This window comes from Panthera leo, chromosome C2, assembly GCF_018350215.1.
Source record: "Panthera leo isolate Ple1 chromosome C2, P.leo_Ple1_pat1.1, whole genome shotgun sequence".
NCBI lineage: Eukaryota > Metazoa > Chordata > Mammalia > Carnivora > Felidae > Panthera > Panthera leo.
Window position 1 is genome coordinate 151,709,035 of NC_056687.1, and position 18,559 is coordinate 151,727,593.

The 18,559-nt window shown below is 52.0% G+C and overlaps 1 protein-coding gene across 1 annotated transcript in view; it reads left to right on the forward strand.

Moving 5' to 3' along the window:
- Nucleotides 1–18,559, forward strand: part of SCN5A (sodium voltage-gated channel alpha subunit 5) — a 93,937-nt gene that overhangs the window by 40,011 nt on the left and 35,367 nt on the right. Inside the window, exons 9-15 of the mRNA XM_042955342.1 lie at nt 246–387; nt 918–1,115; nt 2,523–2,699; nt 3,353–3,724; nt 8,847–8,979; nt 9,851–10,089; nt 18,093–18,266. Coding sequence (XP_042811276.1) covers nt 246–387; nt 918–1,115; nt 2,523–2,699; nt 3,353–3,724; nt 8,847–8,979; nt 9,851–10,089; nt 18,093–18,266 — 1,435 coding nt within the window. The remainder of the gene's footprint in view (nt 1–245; nt 388–917; nt 1,116–2,522; nt 2,700–3,352; nt 3,725–8,846; nt 8,980–9,850; nt 10,090–18,092; nt 18,267–18,559) is intronic.

Here is an 18,559-nt window from a genome sequence, read left to right on the forward strand (position 1 = left end):
GGATTTAGGCCCAGCTGAATACAGATGGGTAGGGAGAAGGGGAAGACGGTGTCCCAGGCTCGAGGCACAGCACGAAAAGTCCCGGTGTCAGGCCCGGCAGTGCGGTACCAAGTTCGTGAAACTCGGCCTCGTGAAGCAGTGGGGCCTCTGCTGGGCTGCCCAGGGAGAGGAGTCAGGCCCAGGGAGCATCTCAGGGGGAGGGGGCCCCTTACAGCATGGGACAGAGTCTGTGTGTCTGACTGCAGGACGTGCCCAGAGGGTTACCGCTGCCTGAAGGCGGGAGAGAACCCTGACCACGGCTACACGAGCTTCGACTCCTTCGCCTGGGCCTTCCTCGCGCTCTTCCGCCTGATGACGCAGGACTGCTGGGAACGCCTCTACCAGCAGGTACGTGGGTGCGCGGACAGCGGGGGGACACCGGGAACAGGCCAGGGGCCCACTTACGAGTGATCAGCTAGAAGTGACCCCGGCAGCTTCTCCACTGGCAAGACTTGAGGAGGCTCAAGGAACGGGGGACAGGGACGCTTGCATCTGAGGGAGGGGGACACAGTAAGCCAAGGAACTTTCTTTTTGCTGGTGACCAGGTACCCATTCCTTCATATGGGATACTCTGTGCTCTGTGAGGGGGACCCTTCTCCACCCTGTGTGATGGAATAGTCCCGTCTGTGGATGCAACATTTCCTCCGTTGACTGGAACATTCTGCCTCCCTGTACGGGTGGGACACTATCCCCTGTGCGTGGGTCGTTCTTCTCTGTGGGTTAGAACACTTGCCTCTCCAGTAGAATATGCTCCATTCCCTCCCCAGGCTGTGGCCTTTTGAACCCCTGGCACAGCCAGACCGGACACCTTGAAATTCCGCGATCATGACCCAGAAGGGGCCCCAGTGAAGATAACCTCTCTCCCCTTACTCCCTCAGACCCTGAGGTCTGCAGGGAAGATCTACATGATCTTCTTCATGCTGGTCATCTTCCTGGGCTCCTTCTACCTGGTGAACCTGATCCTGGCTGTGGTTGCCATGGCCTACGAGGAGCAAAACCAAGCCACCATCGCCGAGACCGAGGAGAAGGAAAAGCGTTTCCAGGAAGCCATGGAGATGCTCAAGAAGGAGCATGAGGTGGGTGAGCAGTGCCGCCAGGAAGCCTCCAGACCAACCCCTCGCCTGACCGTGGGTGCCTGTGGGCATGACATCTGCTGGGTAAAGCTGAAACCTGTTAAGTGTGGCCTCTGCGGGATAAAAGGCAGGTCCTGCTGGGGGAAGCTAGTGCCTGTAAACCCGGTGCCTGCTGGGCAAAGCCGATGACCACGGGCATGGCGCCTGCTGAATAAAGCTGGGGCCTATAAGCGCAGTGCACGCTGGGTGAAGCTGCTGTCTGTGAGTGTGATGCATGCTGGGTAAAACGTGCCTGTGGGCATGGCTCCTGCTGCATAAAGCTGGTGCCTGTAAGCGTGGTGCCTGCTGGGTGAATCTGGTGTGTTTAAGCTTGGCATCTGCTGGATAAAGAGCAGTTCCTGCTGGGTAAAGCTGGTGTCTGCTGATAAAGGTATTTTATGTGAATGTGGTGGCTGGTAGGTAAAGCTTTGGTATCTAGGTAAAGACGGTGCCTGCTCATGAGGTGCCTGAGAGGTAAAAGGAGTGCCCCCCGGGTAAAGGTGGGCCCTGGGAGTGTGGTTCGTGCTGAGAGAAGCGCTCCCTATGACCGTGGTGTCTTCTGAGTGAAAGTGGTGCCTGCTGGGTAAAAAATGGCGCCTGTTGGGTAAAAATGGTGCCTGCTGGGTAAAAAATGGTGCCTGTTGGGTAAAAATGGTGCCTGTTGGGTCAAAGTGGTGCCTGCTGGGTGAAAATGGTGCCTGTTGGGTCAAAGTGGTGCCTGCTGGGTAAAAAATGGTGCCTGTCGGGTAAAAATGATGCCTGCTGGGTAAAGGAGCCTATGCATGCCGGATAAAAGAGAACCACGTGTCTAAGGACTGAGTTTATCCTAGTTAAGGGATGCCTCTGGTAGCTTAGTGAGGAAGGTCCAAGGTTGGAGGCCTGAGCCAGCTCAGAAAATAAGCCCTGGCGGTGCTGCCATGGTTACTCATAGTTCCACACACAGGTCCTGGAGGCTGATTACAGAGCATGCCTGTTAGAAGCCATGTGGACATCCACTTTCTTCTCCCTGCCCCATGCCACCTCCCCCCAGCCCCTGTTTTAGCCAGCTGAACCTTCTAGAAGATCTCCTGCCCTCTAGTTCTGTCACTTCCTCTGCTCATCAACATCCTCCCCCCGGCTGTCCCTCACACTCCCCTCTTCCGAGAGCTGCCCACATCAGCCACTTCTTTCCTCTTCCCGGGACTTTGATTTCTCTGAAAACAGCCTGGGTCTGTTTGGGCTCATCTCTCCGTGACGCCCTTGTCTGGGGTGAGCGTTCAAGCCCACTTCCTGATGGGGAAACAGATACTGAGAGTTGCCTGGCCTGCCTTACTTAGCCTGAGGCTGCACAAAATCTCAATAACCCAAACATCCCCCTTCCACCTTTTCCAGGCCCTCGCCATCAGGGGTGTGGATACCGTGTCCCGCAGCTCCTTGGAGATGTCCCCTTTGGCCCCAGTAACCCATGAAAGAAGACGCAAGAGGAGCAAACGAATGTCTTCAGGGACAGAGGAGTGTGGAGATGACAGGTTCCCCAAATCCGACTCGGAGGACGGTCCCAGAGCAATGGTAATCCCCGGCGGGGGCTCCAGCCCTTTCTGGGTGGGTCTGGCATCCAAAGCCCATCATGTTGGGCCCCTGGTGCCGTCACAGCCCCTCACAGCTGCTCCCCGAGGAGAGTATCCTCGAGCCCCCTCCCAGCCCTTCCTGTTTCCCATGCCCATTCTTGGAGTGGAGGGCGTCTGGGCAGAGAGCCGAGCTAGATTTGGGTGTCATGGTGTCCTCAACCTCAGCTAAGTCCCCAGCGTTGGGGCTAGGGCTGAGACTAGGGCTGAGACCACACCCTGTGGTGTGGACGGGAGGCGCCCGAGGACATGCCCATGTGAGTCAGGTGCCTGGCCGACCGCCCCAGGTCCTGCTCGGGCCGGGCCTCTTTGCACCACGAGGAGCTTTGCTGCCTCCTTCTCCCCGGGCCCAGCCAGAGCCCCATCTTCAGCCCCAGCTAAGCTTGAATGTCGAAGGCCCCGTGGCACCAGCTTTAGGTGAGCAGAGATCCCAGGTAGCGCAGGATTGCGCTCTGAACGCACCCTGCCGCAGCCCACCCAGTTCCCGTGTGGCCAGCGAAAGCCCCGGATGCTCTGAGAAGCTCTCTCGGTCTCAGAGAACACGGCAAGGGACAGGCTGCGAGCACATGAAGAGCGGGCTTCTCCCTGTGCCCCCAGAACCGTCTGAGCAGCGCCCATGGCCTCAGCAGGACCTCCGTGAAGCCACGCTCCAGCCGTGGGAGCATTTTCACCTTTCGCAGGCGAGACCTGGGCTCGGAGACAGATTTTGCAGATGATGAAAACAGCACAGCGGGGGACAGCGAGAGCCACCGCACGTCACTGCTCGTGCCGTGGCCTCTGCGCCGGCCTAGTGCCCAGGGACAGCCCAGCCCCGGGACTTCGGCTCTCGGCCACGCCCTCAACGGTAAAAGGAACAGCACCGTGGACTGCAACGGAGTGGTCTCCTTGCTGGGGACAGGCGACCCTGAGGCCACCTCCCCGGGGAGCCGCCTGCTCCGCCCTGTGATGCTGGATCGCCCCCCAGACACGGTGAGCCAGCCCCGTGATGCAGCCCCAGGGCAGATCTGCTCTCCCAAACTGGCCACCAGTGCCGGGTCCAAAACACTCACCTAGTATATACCGAGCACCTGTTGTATACTGGGCTCTGGGGCTGAATAAACCTAGCAAAAAAAAAAAATCTCTGCCCTCACAGATTTTCCATGATAATGGGGCAGACAGGCAAAAATCAACGAAAGAAGAAAAATAAGTATATATGTATACGTGGTATATAACGTTGATAGACGGGGGTAATAGTTAAATATGTAGCAACTGGTAAAGCTCGGGCACCGAGATGCCATGGTGACACAGGACTCGTGTCCTGGAGGCCCCGTGTGTGCCAGCTCTCAGCCCGTGTTGTTGCTGGATCCTGCTTAATGCAGGGGGTTCTGGGAAAGGGGCCAGAGTGGCAAGGGGTTACTTACAGGGCTCTGGGCAACAGTAATTGACCAAGCCTGAAATACTTCAGTAACTTACAGACTGGTCAACATTAGCCCAACTAAGAAGTGCTGTTGTAGGAGGGCAAATAAGTGTGGAAGAGCGGGAGCCCTCACTCATGAGGAGGCATTTAGACAAAGACCTAAAGGGGGCAAGAGTGGGAGCCGGAGGCTGCTTTCTGAAACTCTCGGGGGGGGTGATATAGCACCCAGATTCTGGACACAAACTGGGTTTCAATCCCAGCTCATAGCTTACGAGCTGAATGGCAGTGGGCAAGTTACTTTCTTTCTCTGTATGTCTGTCATCTGTAAAACGAATTTAAAACACCCATCTCGTCTTGTCGTGGGGACGAATGGGCTCACGTGGCTATGGATATCAGGACATCATGAGCCTGCTGATGCTGTGATAATGTCATAATAATATACCATCATTATAGCATCTGAGGAAAGCATGCTCCAGGCCTAGAGAACAGCCAGTGCAAAGGCCCTGAGGCAGAAGCATGCCCACCCTTTTGAAGGAAATGCCATGAGGTCGGAATAGCTGGAACCCAGGGAGCAAAGAGGAAAGGAGTTGAAGTTACCATCAAAAAGGTAGTGGAGGGACCTGCCAAAGTGTGAAAGGCCAGCCAGAGCTCTTATCACTCGGTCATCTGAGCCCGTGACCGACCGATGACTGCCCAGTCAGCCCTGGAGTGTCCTTGCTGACCCTTGCCCCCCAACACAGTGCCCAGGGCAGCCCACCCAGGAAAAGGGCAAATGTGTGGCTTATACGCCAGGGCCTGCAGGAGACGGGGGAGGGGAGACTTTCTAAGGAAGCTAGGACAAGACCGGAGCCTTGATCAGGAAGGTGGAGGTGGGGCTGAAGAGAGAGGCCTCACGGCCAAATGGCCAGTTTTGCTCCAGCTCAGACATTGGCTCTGGCTGCGGGACTTGATGTAGGTTAACGAATCTCTCTGTGCCTCAGTTTCCTCGTCGCTTAAGTGGAAATAAAATAATATCCACGTCAGCAGGTTGTGGTGAGGACGAAAAGGGTGAAAACCTGTCTGGTGCTTAGACCTGTACTTGCCTCAGGTTCGAGTAATTATTATCTGTTGCCATTACTATCCAGGAGGAAGGAGTAAGGATTCCCGGGGTGCGTTGCAGTATGCCAGAGGCCCTCACACTCCTCTGGAGCAGGGGGTCAAGGACAGGGTCCTGGGAGTGCCCTGGGGGCAGATCACAGCGTCTGGGAGGGCCTGGGAAGGCCCTAGCCATCACCTGGAAGGCAGGATGTCTGGCCTCCCAGGAACACCCCATCCTGGTGGTCTAGGCCTCCCCTCCAGGTCCAGCCCTGGAGCCTCAGCCTTGTGGAATCAGATTCAGCAGCCCAGAACACTAATAGAATTTCCTAATCTCATTAGGGAGAAAATCATCTCATTGTGCTGCACACGTCAGGAGGAATCCAAGTTCAAACACTTCATTACTGGGAACTCTGACTTCACCCTTTCTCACTTCTGTGGGGCCCATTTGTAACCTCAAAGGGATTAGCAGGCCAAGGGGCTTATTTGCAAAGTTAAAGGAATTAGCAGACCAGGATGGAGACATTGTAAAGTTAAAGAGATTCGCAGGCATAGGCCCCTGGGAATGCCTTCGCAGCTTCCGCCGCATCTGATTGAGACACGTCTGCTCACTTCTAGTCTGAAAACAGGGTACAGTGTGGGGCACATAGTGGGTGCTCAGCCAACACAGGAGAGGGGAGGAAGGGCCAGCCCAACAGACAGCTCATGTTTAATTTATCCCGATTGAGGGGGTGGAGGGTGAAAATGTATTCTGTCAGCTGTCTATATGAGAGTGCCTGTCCCAGAAGGCCAGATGGGGGTGGGGAACGGCCATTCTTCTTCCTCCACAGGTTAGACTGCATCCTCCTATCCCCTGGTCATCTGGCAAGTTATGGGCAGAGCTAGAACTAAACCCAAGCCCCTGATTCCCAAGTAATTATTCACCCAACCAACATTTATCCAGTGCCAGCCTTGCTGCGTTGAGTTGCAGGCTCCAGGAATATAGCAGTGAACAGACAAGAGCTCTGAGCTCTGAGTTTACACTGTGGTCAGGAAGACAGATGGCAAACTGGTCAATATTTCCAGATAGCGGTAAGGGTCATGGGATAGAACGTTGCTAGGGGGAGGGTTGGGGATGGCTCTTAGAATACTCAGGAAGTCCTTCCTGAAGAGGTGACATTCAAATTGGCAGGCAAATGATTTGGGGAGCAAGCCACAAAGATACGGAAGAGAAGTGTTGTAGGCAGAGGAAGCAGCAAGTCCCCAAGAAGGGTAGGCTTGCCGTGTTCGAGGCATGAGAGGGCCAGGCAGGGTCAGGTGTGGTGGAAACAGCAAGAAGGGATTTGGGCTGTGCAGCACCTGTAGGCAATAGAGTGTGGGTTTACTCTAAGATGGGAAGCGTGGGGTGAGAGGAGGAGAGAACTGTTATGACTTGATTCACTTTTTTTTTTTAATTTTTTTTTTTTTAACGTTTTTTATTTATTTTTGAGACAGAGAGAGACAGAGCATGAACAGGGGAGGGTCAGCGAGAGGGAGACACAGAATCCGAAACAGGCTCCAGGCTCTGAGCTGTCAGCACAGAGCCCAACGCGGGGCTCGAACTCACGGACCGCGAGATCATGACCTGAGCCGAAGTCGGCCGCCCAACCGACTGAGCCACCCAGGCGCCCCTTGATTCACTTTTTAAGGGAATCCCTTTCTGCTGGGTAGAGAATAGAGGGAAGAGATGATAGATTGCACCAGGGTGGTGTATCGGTCAGCTATTGCCACAATAATGCTGTGTAACAAAGTACCCCGAAAGTCAGTGGCTAACAGTAAGCCTTTATTCTCACGCTCCCTTATCTGCAGGTTGACCATGGTTTGACAGATCTGGGTGGGGCTTGGCTGAGCAGCTCTGCTTCGGTCAGCACACTGTGGGGCAGGCTCAGCGCTGCTCCATATGTCTCTGTGCTGAGGCTCAGGCCGAAAGGGTGGCAGCTACCTGGGGAGACTGTGTTCATAGACGGTTACCGGAGCGCAAGAGCAAGGCAGACGGCGTTTAAGGTGCTCTTGCTCACGTCACGTCCACTAACATCCCATTGGCCAAAGCACGTGTGTCATCAGTGGGACAGGGACGGGTACTTCACCCCACAGTGGGAGAGCAGCAAGTAAATACTCACTAACTGATAACTCGGACTATTGCAGAGTGTCAAGGAGGAGAAGAGAAGCTGGCAGAATTTAAGACATGCTTGTGGGTTAAGGGGGCCCTGTTTGTGGCTCCACTGGGCCGGAGCCACTACTGTTACAGCAGCCACCGCGGCCCTCTCAGGAGCCTCTGCTTGAGTACTTCCCCGACTGGGGAGCTCACTCCCTCCCGAGGCAACATTTCAGGCCAGTCCCACCGATCGCAAAGGTTGACTTTGGCCTGAGCGCGGATGGATTTGGTAGCCACCCCAGGCCCTGGCTCTGCCGCCCCGGGGAGCCCAGGCCATCTTGCTTCCGACCCACAGAGATCGTAGAGCCTCACCCTTGCATGCTGAACAGCCCGGTGCCTTGCGCAGCCCCGGCTCGGGCTCGTGGACCCCGGTCACGCAGGGCCATGCCGCCGTGGCGGTGTTGTGGGCTCCCCCCGTGGCGCTGAGAGGCGGGGCTCTGAGCCGGCCCAGAGTGCCTGCTGCCGCCTCCCCTCCTCAGACACCACGTCTCCATGTCTAGATCTGCTTCTTTCACTTACCAAAACGGTGCAGGTGCACTGCGACCAAGTCCCCCAGCGCAGAAGTGCAGAGGTGAAGGGCAACTCCGCCCTCTCCTTGGCCTCCCCCTCTCCTCCCAACCCCAGCCCCCAGAAGCATTCCCTTGAACAACTCCGTGTGTGTCCTCCAGACCTTTTTCTTGGCTTTTCCACAAACTCTTCGTCTCGGAGGGGCTCCCGTGGGAACGCACACGGGACTACGTCGTTGTCTTTATCGTCCGTATCCGAGTCCAGAGTTGGGCTGTATCCATAATTGATCTTAGGATTCTTTGCATTGATTAGTTTTGTTTTTATGGTATTAGGAAGCATGCTGCGGTGAACATCGTTGCGTACATGTTTTTGGTGCACGTGTATAATTATTTATGAAGGTAGATTTGCTCGATGAGGAACTGCAGAGCCAATTTAACATCTTCTTGGCCGAGAGAGCCAAGCTGCCTCCACAGAAGCTCCCACCAGCTGTGTCTAAGCATTGTGCTTTATGCTTCTATTAATGTCACCTTAGAGCACGGGAGATTTTTTTTCTGTTTCTTTATGCTCTTGACTCTAGGGACCTTGTGGTCAATTAAGACTCCCAGATTGGTTTTGCATGTCCTAATGTATAATGACAGCATCTGGTTACATGTAGTTTCCTGTCCACGCTCAAGAATCACCACTGACGAGAGCAGACGACGAAAAGCAGAATGAAGGAGATAATGAGTGGCGAGAGGGATGGGGGAGTTATTAACAGGGAGGGAGTTCTCTGGGAGCAGAGAAACCCAGCATCCGTGTCCCATAAAGACCCCCATCCTGTCTCCCTGTGGCCCCCGAGACCTGATGATCTGTCCGGGACAGATGCCCCAGGCCCAGCAGCTTCCCCAGGTTCAGCAGGACCCTGGCGCCCAGACTGATGCCTGTCTGCTGGTTGCACCCAGACCACCCCGTCGGAGGAGCCGGGCAGGCCCCAGATGCTGAACCCCCACGCTCCACGTGCCGATGGCTTCGAGGGACCAGGAGAGCGACAGCGGGCGCTCAGCGCAGTCAGTGTTCTCACCAGCGCCCTGGAAGGTCAGCACCCCCGGCGTCATCCAAACGCTCCTCCTTAGCCTGACCTGAGCCAAACATCCCCCAGCTGCTTGGCTTGCCTTGGACGTCCCCACAGCTGGCCCAGGCTTTCTGGTCTCTGTTGCCTGTCTGTCCTCACCACGTCTGTGTCTCGTCCAAACCTCCCCCTAGCTGTCCTGGCCTGTCCCAAGTGCTTACCAGTCTCATCCCGTCCTCTCCCAAGCATCCCCATGCCTTCCTGGGACCACCCTGGCCCAGCATGCCTGTTCTAGACTATTCCCAGCCATTCCATGCCTACCACAGGCTATTCCAGGCATCCCACATCTGTCCCGGCCACTCCCACCCTAGGCAACCCCCAGCCATTCCAGTCTGAACTTGGCATCACTCCCCAGTCTTGTTCCCTCCTGTCCCATATGTGTTCATCTCTCTTCTGGCCCGTTCCAGGCACCTGCCATCTGTCCTAACATGTCCCAGATGCCCACGTCTGTTCTTCTGTTTTGCGTGTCCTTAGATCTGAACTTGCCTATCTCAGATGTTGTCTCATCCTCTTCAGCTTGTCCTCCTCTGAGCGTCCCCATGTCTATGTGAGACTGTTGTCTCGAGGGAGCCCAAATCTGTCCTAATCTGGCTCGTCCCAGTTGTCCCCACATCCATCCTGACCTCCTGTCCCTGTGGCCCTCCACTCTCATATTTCCAGAGTAAGGGGCCAGGACACAAGCCACACCTTTCCTTGGCCTTCCGTGCCCCTCTCACGGTCCCCCTGTCACGTAGCAGCCCTGCCATCTCCCCAGCTAAGTCATAGGTCTTTTCTGGAATACCAAATTATATGTGAGCCAGTCCACAAAAAACAAACCTGCTCACTGGCTGCCCCCAGAGTTGGAAGAGTCTCACCGCAAATGTCCACCATGCTGGACCCGCTTCGCCCAACGCTACCTGATCTGGGAATGCTGCCCGCTGTGGATGTCCATCAAGCAGAGAGTGAAGTTCATGGTCATGGATCCGTTCGCTGACCTCACCATCACTATGTGCATCGTGCTTAACACGCTCTTCATGGCACTGGAGCACTACAACATGACAACTGAATTCGAGGAGATGCTGCAGGTTGGAAACCTGGTAAGGGCCACTGGCAGCCGACTCTCAAATGGGCATCCTAGTGTGAAGGGCTCTTGGCCAGCTGGCTCAGCCTTCGTGGATAGCGAGGGGGGATTCAGAGCACAGCAGGATCTTCTGAAGGTGGGAGTCATCATGGAAAACATCTTGGAGCAGGAAGTGTCAGGATCAGGTTTTAAGGAGCTGAGAGATGTAGATGAGAGTGAGAAGTTGGGGATAAAGATGCCCACAGGCTAGAAAACAAAAGCGAGTTGAAGGAGAACTTGAAATATGCAGGGACATACGGCCATTAGGATTGGAGGAGGAGCCTATGCAATAAAAGGCAGTTCTCTTAGGGAAAGGATGAATGGATGGAGAGGTGGGAGGAAGGATAGAAAGATGGATGGATGGATGGATGGATGGATGATGGACTGATGGACTGATGGATAGTTGGGTGTAGTGAATCAATCAGGCAGAGCCAGATTTGCATTCTGACTCAGCTCTTACTATGTGACCTCAAGCAAATTACTTAGTCTCAGTCATTGGCAAAATAAGGATTTGTTTAATTTAATAAATGTAAAATTAGTATGACAATACCAAGCTCATAGGAAGCTAATGAGAATTGAATAAGATAATGTGTGTAATGTGCTTGGCTCAGAGTTTGATAAACAGTAAGCACTCGAAATAAATGATAGCTGTGGTCTGTGGTTATTGTCACTGTTGATGTTATTAAAGAGACTGCCCCTGGAAGTCAGATGTCTGGGTTCTAATTCTGATGTTTTTTTTTTCCCCTGGAGATCAAATCAGTTCCTACCTCTTGATTCTAAAGATGGGAAACTGAGGCTCAAGAGGTGACATAGTAGTGGCAGAGCTGGGCATGTAACTACTGTCTCCTGACTCTGACAGGCAGGGCCCTACGGGCTCTGCCCAGCTAAGCACAGTCAGCCATTCCCAGGGGGTTCCAGGTGAACTCTGGCAAAGTGTCCAGTGGCCTCTGAAAGGAGCTCCTGGGATCATCACTGAGGTTGGGTGAAGGAGAGGGTCATTCAGCCCAAGCGTTCTCTTACTACAGAGACCGCCCTATCTTGGTGTCACAGGTGGTGCCCCCCCCCCACCCCAGGCAGGCAGGTCTCCTACACCAAGGACTGTAAGGATTCTCTTCGTTTATAACTTCCCATATCTAGAACTCTAGATAGTTACCTTGGGGTCTACTCAAATTTTTTTCGCAAACGTGAGTCCATTTTGCTATAATTGTACTTCGTTCCTTCTTCCATATGCATATAGAAAGCTATATTATAGTCTGTAGGTGTCTCACGGAACAATTGCGCCTGGCTCGTGTTGGGTGGTCTTCAGGTGGGTTGCAGTTGAAGGCAGTTTTATTGGAATGTTGACCAGCTGAGTTGGGGCGAGCAGCAAATCAAGGTGATAAAGAACACTGGTGGCTTCCCTGGATCACTGAGTTGTGACTGAAGCGAAGGTGTGTTAAACTTGGGGCTCTGTTATTAGTAATAAGTCATGTAATTGGATTATAGCTGCATTGTGTTTCATTTGGATAGCTTTATTGCTGCTACGTAAGGTTTTGATTGTCTTGAAGCTAATATATCCTCAGTGGTTTAAATGTTATATGTAAAGAAACAAACCATAAAGATAAGCATGGGAAAATAACCTCGGTATGGGAAAAACCTTTCCAAGCATGTCGTCAAAGACCAATTCCGTAAAAGAGAAGATCGCGAGATTTGACTTTTAGCCCATCACTTGGAGAGCAAATGCAACTTTTGTTCCTAACACAGTGAACCAAAAACCCTGATGAGTCTCCTACTAGGAAACAACTAAAAATATAGGACGTATTCTTTGAAATGCATATCAAAGCTCATGAGAAAATAACAAAAATCCCCAAGTAACAAAAACAGAAAGGAACTTAAAAACCATAGCAGTTTACAGGTGAGGTGTTTCTGTAGTTCCCCGGGTGGGGGTCGGGAGCAGGTGATATTGCCGATTTGGGTAATCTGGGGATTTGGATTTCAGTGAACATGTAGAGACAAGACAAGTCTTTAGACATTGTGAGTAGGGGTTGGAACTGAGTAGCCCCATGAGAATATAGCCCTACATTTGGCAGAACAGTGAACCAGAAAAAACTCCTGGCACTGAAACTGGGAAATGATATAGAAGGAAGCTTGTCAGTCTCAGCCAGGACTGAAGAGGAGGAAAAAGTAACCCCTGGAAGCTTGTGACAATGAATTTGGCCTTCTGTAGATGTGGAGTTCAGGTTTATAGCTGAGTGTTTCTGGAACCTATGCCTAAAGTTTAACAGATAAAGTGATCCTATGATATGTTGATATGTTGCTGCAAGAAGCAAGCACAAAACTTTTCTGAAAAGACACACTTTTAACCCAGGCCAAGTGTATTCTCAAAATTACAAAATACACAAGGAAATACCCCACTATGAAGAAGAGTCAGCAGATACACACACACACACACACACACACACACACACACACACACGGAGGCTTATCCCCTTAAGAATGTCCCATGATATAACTGTCGAATAGAGATTATAAAGTAAGAATGTTTGTAAAAACTAAGGACATAAAAGAAAGAATTAAAGGGGCACCTGGGTAGCTCAGTCGGTTAAGTGACTGACTTTGGCTCAGGTCATGATCTCACGGTTCATGGGTTCAAACCCTGTGTCGGGCTATATGCTGACAGCTCAGAACCTGGAGCCTGCTTTGGATTCTCTGTCTTCCTCTCCTCTCTGCCTCTCCCCCACTTGTGCGCTCTCTCTCTCTCTCTCTCTCCCTCTCTCAAAAATAAATAAATAAAACATTAAAAAAAGAAGGAATTAAAAACATAAAAGAATAAGACAGCTTTGGAAAAGAACCAAATCAAATCTCTAGAAATGGAAAACAGTCATTGGGATTAAAATCTCAATATATAAATCAAATAGCACATTCATATAGCTGGGGAGAGAATTAAATTAATATAATTTTAGATCTAAGGAAGTTGCCCAGAATGTAGAACATGGAAGTAAAGAGACAGAAATTATGAAATCAAGGTTCAGAGACACAGAGTCAGAAGGAGAAGGTAAGGCATACAGCTGATAGGAGTTCCAGAAGGAGAAAGTAGGAGAATGGGGGCAAAGGAATATTCAGGGAAAGAATAGGTGAGAACTGATAAAAGAAATGAACCCTTAGATTCAGGAATTACATCCTGCACAGGATAAATAAGATATCTAGACATGCTGCACATCAAAAGCAAAGACATCATACAGCAACCAAAACAAGAAAGATTGCCTACTAAAGGAACAACAGTTAGAAAGACGGCAAAGTCCGCAGTTGCCTCAACAAAATCCAGAAGGCAGGGACATAATCATTTCACAATTCAGGGAGAAAACACTAGACACCCTAGAATTCTATACCCATCATCCTACCATTGACAAAGGTATGCTAAACAAAGACCAAGAGCCTACTACACACAGACTGTCTCTCTTAAACAATAACAAAAATTTATACTTCAGAAAGAGGTAAAATGACTGCAGAAATAGGATTTGAGAAGATCCTGAAAGGAATAGTAAGAATGTGGGAAAAACCAAGCAAGCATTGACTGTAAATACAATAATAATAAGGATTGCTGATTGGAGGGTATAAAAAGTAGGAACTAAAATATTGAACAACAGCAGCATCTAAGATAGGCGCGGAACAGGGATTGGAGGTAGGATGGCCTAAGTTCATGTACACTATGAAATATTAATTTAGATGTTATGAACTCAAGACTGATTGTTAAAACTTTTTAGGGCCACCACTAAGAGGATAGGAATGGAAAGTCTTAACTGCCAAGCCAGTAGAGAGGAAAATAGAGGAATTTTACGATTTTACAATTCAACCTGATAGAAGGAAGCAAAAGAAAAAGAAATAGAAGCACAAAATAAAATGAAGACGTAGGTCCAAATATACCAGAAATCGCAATAAATAGAAGTGGGGACTGCACTCACCAGTTAAGACACAGATCGTCAGTTTGGTAAAGAAATTACACACAGCTATATGTTTTTTTTTTACAAAAGATGCCCAAACATATTTTGGGAGACAAATCCCTAAAAGGGATTGAAGAAAAAGAAATGGAAAAAAGATAAAACAGTCAAATACTATCAAGAAAATTAATAGAGTTATATTAATATCAAACAAAAAAATACTTTAAAGCAGAAAGTGTTATTGAGGGATAAAGAGATCCAAAACATAAAGATGGAAGAACGATTCACCAGGAATATAGAACTCTAAACCTTCATGCACCAAATTACATAGCTTCTAAATATGTAAAGCAGACAGTGAGATCAATTTAACAAGACCACAATCTTAGTGAGAGGCCACCCTCCATAACTGATGGGTCAAGCTTACAAAAGATCACCAAGGATCTAGAGGACTTGACTAACAGGAATAAAAAGTTTCATTTATTGAATGTGCAGAGCACAGCACCCAACAATTAAAGAAAATACACAGGAAACATTTACAGAATGACCACATTTTATGTCTCAAAGCAAGTTGCAGCAAAGACAGGGTATCATGCATTCTTCAATCTCCAACCACTGTGCAATTAAATTAGAAATATATGTGTCAGAATCTCACTGACTATGCACTTCCATCTCCAGAAATTTATCCTAAGAACAGAACTGGGCAAGATGTTTTAAAACATGTATGTGATTGGATATTTATTATGGCAATGTATTTAATAGGAACAAAAGAATGCCCATTGCAGGAAGATGGTTAAACTACTTATGGCATATCTGTACAGTGGAATATTCCACAACTGTTCAGGAAGGGAGGAAGAAAGGGAGGGAGGGAAGGAGGAAGGAAAAGGGAAGGAAGGAAGGAAGGAAGGAAAAGGGAAGGAAGGAAGGAAAAGGGAAGGAAGGAAGGAAGGAAGATGCCATAGATCATGTTTAATTGGTATTGAAGGATGTTTACAAATAATTAAATTGTAAAAGCAAGTTTAGGGTTCCATCAGCACTGCGCAGTGGCCCCCCTGCCAGGAGTCAAGGAAAGCACGTCCCCACCCACACAGCCTCTGCCTACCAGATCCCAGTGAGGCTATAAAACAGGCAGAATTGAAGGCAGACCCTACCTAGGCCTGGCACTCTTGGCCACTCGCATCCATCATAATAAAAGCTGCTGCTGATAACAATAATGGCCCTCTCATAGGAGCCTCTGCCTTGCATCCATTAGCTCTAACCCTTAGAGATCTCCTATGGGGTTGTTATTATCCCCATTTTACATATGAGGACACTTGAGGCTCCGGGAAATGAGGAAACTGGCCCAAGATCATAAAGTGGCAGATCCAGCTTTGAAACCTGGGTCTGGCTGCCATTCTCTGTGTGTCTTAAACCATCAAGCTTTGATCACAAGGCCTTAGAAAACCCGAGCTGGTCCTTTGGAAGGAAGACTCCGGCACCAAAATGTATGCATTTGTAAAGCAATGGTTCACAAGCTTAGCTGGATGTTAGCGTCACCTAGGAAGTTAAAAACAAAAACAAACAAAAGACAGCTCAATACCTGGGCTGCACTCCAGTCCAATTAACGAGAATTTCTGGGAGTGGGACCCAAGCATCAGTATTTTTAAAGCTCCCCAAGTGCCTCATGTTTGAGAACCAGTGTTCGAATCACCTGGCAATCTAGTCAGAATGCAGGTTCTGCTTGAGCAGATCGGGGCTCTTCAAGATGCTGCGTGTCTAAAGAGCTTCCAGTGATCACTCCCCCAAGAGGCATTCCCCAAGAGCCTCTGCTGTCTTTTTCTTCTGACTTCCAATGCCAGCTAATATCTGCTCTCTTGCCGCCAGAATAGCCTTGCCCCTGGGCAAAGTGAGGCAGGGATCTTTCCTGAACTCCTTTCCCAGAAATGAGTGTTAGCATCCGTGGGTCTGTCGAACAGGCCTTAAGAACCCACCTACCCTGGCGTGCTCAGGCAGGTGATGGGGGAGACCAGAGGGCCAGCCGGGGTCAGAGGCAGGGGCTTCCCAGGCCCCCCCCTTAGGGGTTCTCAGGGACACCCAGTGCAGGGAGTGTGGCTGGCAGGACACCGGGCACTGCAGGAGCTGAAGGTCGGAAGCCCAACCGTTTGTGTGTTTATTCGACAAATATTGGTGGACTGCCCGCTGGCCGGGCACTGTTCTTGTCGCAGTAAGACAGAAATGGTCCCTCCTGTGGAGATTCCAGTCTAGCCAAATCCGCAGCCACATACACAGTATGTCGGATGGTGGTAAGTGAGGGAAAGAAAAATGAAGCAGGGAAGAGGGATGAGGAGTTTGGTGGGAGAGGGTCATGATTTTAAGCATCAGGAAGCCTCGTCCATCAGGTGGCTTTTAAGCCCAAACCTGAAGGGAATGAGCCCGGTGATTGGGGGAGGGGGGGATGGCCCAGGGAAAGGGAGCGGCACATACAAAGGCCCCGAGGAGGGAACAGCAGGGAGGAGACCAGCATGGCTGGAAGAGCAGGAGGAGAATGGAGTCAGGGGGATGGAAAGGTTCTGCGTACAGAACCCGGAGACCGGCTTGGGTGCGGAGGAAAGGGGCAGAAGAACCCAAGGATGTCTCCCCACATGTGAGGGCAGCCCAGGCATTGGAGCTGAGGCTGAGCGATTTGGGGGGCCCTCCCTTTCCCAAGACCACAGCTGGTGGGGGAACAGTTCCCTCTGGGACCGCTGAAGTCATGGGGCCCGCCCACCTGTCATCTGGTCCTCGCTCCACCCACCCCACCGCTGCCCCACCCCCCACCCTGGCCAGTAGCAATCCCTGCCCCCAGCCCCCCCCTTATCCAGACAGCAGGGGAAGGGGCTGATGCAGGTACCCCTCCGTCTCTCCTTTCGGCTCAGAGCCCCCTCAGGGTGCCAAGGGCTAGGTGATCCCCTCTTGTTTACTGACCCCGGCAAGCTACCTCAGGCTCCCATCCCTGGCCTCTACCTCCCTCACAGCTGCTCAAGCCCTGGTACTGTCCCCAGGGGTGGTCTGGCCCCTCGCCCACAGAACGCCCCAGTGCCTCCTCACTGCCCTCACAATAACCCCCTCAGCTCCAAGAAGGCCCCAACCTCCTGCCAGCCGTGCCTGCACAGGCCATCCCCACCTCCAGGAGCCACGTTCCCGTCGAGGCAGCTGGCACATTGCAGAGCAGTTGGTAATGATCACGGCTGCCTGGCCCACCACGCGATGGGCTCCTGGACCGCGGGGCTCTGCTGGCCCAGGCTGGGTGGCTCCGAACTGTGTCAACGAACCAAGGGAAACCCAGCCTCTGCCTCTTGGAAACTTTCTTCAGGAGGCAGAGGCGGTTCCTCTAAATCTTGAAGCACAACACTGAGTTCATTTCCTGCTTCTCGAAGGTACCAGCTACGTGTCCCCGAGCACATTACTTAACCTCTCTGTGTTTCCGTTTCCTCGCCTGTAAAATGGGGATAATGATACTTTCCTCGTCGGGTTGTTGGTTGTGTTAAAAGGAGCGTTCCAGCCCGGGGCTGGCACATTGTCAAGGCCTCAAGAAGGGGGGGGCTGGCTGTTACTGCAGTGACGAGAGTTCAGTGCGTGGACAAGGCAGAGCAGGAACAGCAGGGGCAAAGGCCCCGAGACATGAGAGCCCTGAGTGTTGGCGGGAGTGCGTGTACTTGGCCCTCGCGGAGGGAGAGCGCTTCCGGCGGTGACACGGGCTGGAAGGTGTCAGGCTGGGTGGTGTCACCCCCACCTCGGCCTCCCCTGCCCCCAGGTGCCTCCTAGAGCTGTGAGTCTGCCTAGAGCCTGAGGCGGGCCCGGCTGTTTCTGAGGGCCAGGCCAGCGGGTCGCGGGTGGTGAGCTGAAGAGGCAGCTAGGGCTGCAGGTATCCCCGAGGGGCTGGGCCGTGGCCGAGCGAGCACCCACTGGGAGCCGGGGTGCAGCCAGAGCTGGCAGCCCGGTGGGTGGGGGTCCCGGGGCTGCAAGAGTCAGAAAGCAGGGCGCCCCTCCTGGCCAGAAGGTCTTTCCAGCCCAAACACTGGGCACCCCGATCTGTGTGCCTCCCCAGGTCTTCACGGGGATCTTCACGGCAGAGATGACCTTCAAGATCATCGCTCTGGACCCCTACTACTACTTCCAGCAGGGTTGGAACATCTTCGACAGCGTCATTGTCATCCTGAGCCTCATGGAGCTGGGCCTGTCCCGCATGGGCAACCTATCAGTGCTGCGCTCCTTCCGCCTGGTACCCGGCTGGGCCCGCTGCAGGGGGGTGGGGTGAGGGCCCGGGGCACTGCGGCCACCCCCCCTCCCCCGAGGTCACCACTCAGTTTCCCCTGCTCGGACCCATCGTGCTTTCGCCCAACAGCTATTTGCTGGGTACCCCAGCGCTGGTGACGTGGGGGGTCCGGAGAGGGGCAAGATCGGAGAGGTTCCTCTGGGGGGACTATTGGGGTGGCGTCCTGACGACTTGCAAAGCTCTTTGTGGCTCACCGTGCCTCCTTTAGTCCTCATAGAATCCCAGGACAGGAGCTAGTA